General features: G+C 43.0%; 1 protein-coding gene across 1 annotated transcript; it reads right to left on the reverse strand.

Moving 5' to 3' along the window:
* Positions 1 to 244: 244 nt before the first annotated feature.
* UQCC5 (ubiquinol-cytochrome c reductase complex assembly factor 5) lies at positions 245 to 1792 on the reverse strand. Its single transcript, XM_075286239.1, has 3 exons — positions 1566 to 1792; positions 848 to 1008; positions 245 to 370 (listed from the first exon to the last, which is right to left on the reverse strand). Exons 2-3 carry the CDS (start codon positions 996 to 998, stop codon positions 297 to 299), a joined length of 225 nt encoding a protein of 74 aa, XP_075142340.1. The 5' UTR covers positions 999 to 1008; positions 1566 to 1792; the 3' UTR covers positions 245 to 296.
* Between the last annotated feature and the right edge of the window lie 1040 nt (positions 1793 to 2832).

Genomic DNA, 2832 nt, shown 5'->3' on the forward strand with positions numbered 1-2832 from the left:
TAAAGAAATCATGGCTGATTTTCTGACCTTAGAAAGTCCCCAAATTCATGGTAGTATCCAATGGCAACAAATCAAGACAATAGAGTGCGACCACAATATATTTAAAGAAAATCTTTAAAACTCTGCAAAATGTTTAATTACTTATATTTGCAAAAATGTTTAACTTTTAATTAGCTACAAATTTTAAAAAACTATGTACTAAGCTAATATATGGGGTTCAATCATAGACAATCATAAAGTCATGTTATAAAAAAAATAAATATTTATTTCATTTATGGGTTATACATTGTGAGGGGTCAGGGTTGGACTTTTGTATTCAGAGTTTTTTCTTCATACATTCTCTCTGACTGGCGTCTTCTGTACACATCATCTGAAAAAGATGATAAGATGATAAAGTATAAATGAATACTAGAGAACATAGCGACAGTGGACAGAGACCTCTGCTCTATTTATTTCAATGGTAGTTTTGTGGATATCAGAGTCCAGCTATTTCCAGTGATCTCACTGAAATGAATGGAGCACGGGGTGTCCACTGGGGTAGCCTTTGATTTAAGGACTGGCCATCAATATAAAGTCTTAAACAGCCCCTTGGGGACAAGTAAAACTTGATTGAGAAATATTCCTAATTTTATCATGGATGTCCGCTAACTTCTGTAATGTTCTACCCATCATAAAGAAATTAGAATTGGCAAAAATGGAAGGAACCCCGTGTGAGTGACCTTAGTAATGGGCCGGACACAAACACAAGAGTCAAAAATAGAGGAATCAACCAGAGTAATGTGACAGTATACTAGTATATAACACAAGAGATTTTTAGGAAGCCTGACATAGAGGCCAGTTTACTTACAAAAGGTTTCTCTGCCAATTCGAACATTGATCATGAACCACTCCATGGCCCCTCCAAGGACAAAGAAGAAAGGTACGAATCGATACATGCCGAACCTCCGCTTCCCTGGGACCAGGTCCATCAGAGCCCTAATTCGGCTTTTAGGCCTCATATCTATATGTCTATGGGAAGAACATATTCATTTTTACTTTTCATAAATGGAGAAATCAGTTTAAAAAAAAAAATGTCAACAGGTTTGGGGCACCTAAGCCCCCAATAGGATCTCAGTCTCCCACAGCCCCATTTAATTACCCTTGAGGAGGGCAGCTAGGGAGGCCAGAACATTCCTCTGCTTAGCTTGCTGATGCTCTGCCTCTCCATAACGTGACCAACACCACTCTATTCAATGGCCCTGCAGCTTAGGTAGAGAGAAGTCAGTGGGAGTTGGAGTGGCTGCAGGTAAGACAGAGGAATGAGAGTCCTGTCCTCCCCAGCTGTCCCCTCATGACAGACAACTCCGCAGTATGATCCATATATAATACACAGTAGTGATAATGGCCTCACATGACAGACAACTCCGCAGTATGATCCATATTCTCACTACTATATGAAATTATTTTGAGCTTCCGCTATCCTTGTCCCAGTGCTGCTACATATACATAGAATGATATGACTATAATGCTACCACCTTCCTGGGGGTGGCGCTGTGCTCCCGTCCGCACACATACTATGCTCTTACCTTCAGTGTCTCTGCCCTCAGCTCTTCTATGTTCTCATGTCCGATGACCTGTCAGGATCGCAGAAAAGGTCGGAGCAAACATCACCTTTCCCAGGGAAACTACAGCGTGATGAACAAATATAACCAAACCCGAGGAAACAGCGTGTGACAGGACATAAGTGACTATTCCCTTGGAAGATACTAGTAGCGCCGGAGCATGCGCAGTGTGTAGAAATGAGAACTTGTGCAGTGACGCCTGATAGATGTGATGTGGTCACAAGACAGCCCTCAGCATGAGACGAGGTGATAGAAGCAGCGTATTATAGAGTTGTAGCCATACTTAGCCTATATGTCGTATATACTGTATGTATCTGCTAAAGGAGCGCGGGTGCCACAGAGACTATTCATTCTGCTATGCTACACAGCGCCCCCTTACGTTTTTCTTCTGTATTCCAAGCATATATCAGGGGTTAGGCAAAGACTATGTCTGCTCTCCTGTAGTGTCATAGAATATAACACTGAACCAGGTTTTAGAACTCTGCATGGCATTGCTGCTCTTCTGTCACTCCTCCCGTCAGAATTCTGTCATAAGTCTTACTTACCTTGTGCCATTTAGAAAAGTAGTATATTGTATATGGCAGAAGGACATTTGGTGCCACCTCAGGGACCGGTATCAACTGCTACTGCTGTACCTATATATATATATATATATATATATATATATATATATATATATATATATATTGGATTTTTGTACTCTCGGTTTATTGGTGGACACAGCACCATAGGTATAGGCCCAACCACTAGGAATAACAAAAGCTGTCGGCTCCATCTCTGGTCTATACCCTCTCCCCAGACACTGTGTTAACCCATAGCGCCCAACCATCCTGTATTTAGCGGGAAAGTCCCACTTTTATACTCCGGTCCCATGCAGCTCTCTGCATGTCCCACTCTGTCTCTGAAGTGGTTTACTTAACAATCTTTCCGCCGATCTAGGCCTCAGGCAAAGCCGACTGCGCATGCCGGCCAGCCACAAGAAAATGGCCGCTTACACAGTATAGTAAGTGGCCATTTTCTTGTGGCTGGTGGGCATGCGCAGACGGCTTTGCCCTAGGCCTAGAAGTTTGAAGCCTGCGTCGGAAGAAGACACGTGAAGAGGATGTTCCTGAAGAAGATGGAGGAGGTGCTGGAGCGTTCTTTCACAGCATTGGGGAGGCCCCAGTGTTGTTTGATCACTGGGGCCCGCCCCCAGTGCTGCGAGAGAACTCATTTGCATACCAACAAAAAC

This window comes from Leptodactylus fuscus, chromosome 9 (genome assembly GCF_031893055.1).
Source record: "Leptodactylus fuscus isolate aLepFus1 chromosome 9, aLepFus1.hap2, whole genome shotgun sequence".
In the NCBI taxonomy this organism is placed as follows: domain Eukaryota; kingdom Metazoa; phylum Chordata; class Amphibia; order Anura; family Leptodactylidae; genus Leptodactylus; species Leptodactylus fuscus.

Excerpts from the sequence above, each read along its gene's own strand:
- UQCC5 (XM_075286239.1), bottom strand. The coding sequence starts at position 998 with ATGAGGCCTAAAAGCCGAATTAGGGCTCTGATGGACCTGGTCCCAGGG. Across the intron at positions 371-847 it reads AATTGGCAGAGAAACCTTTT|ATGATGTGTACAGAAGACGC; the intron begins GTAAGTAAACTG and ends CATCTTTTTCAG.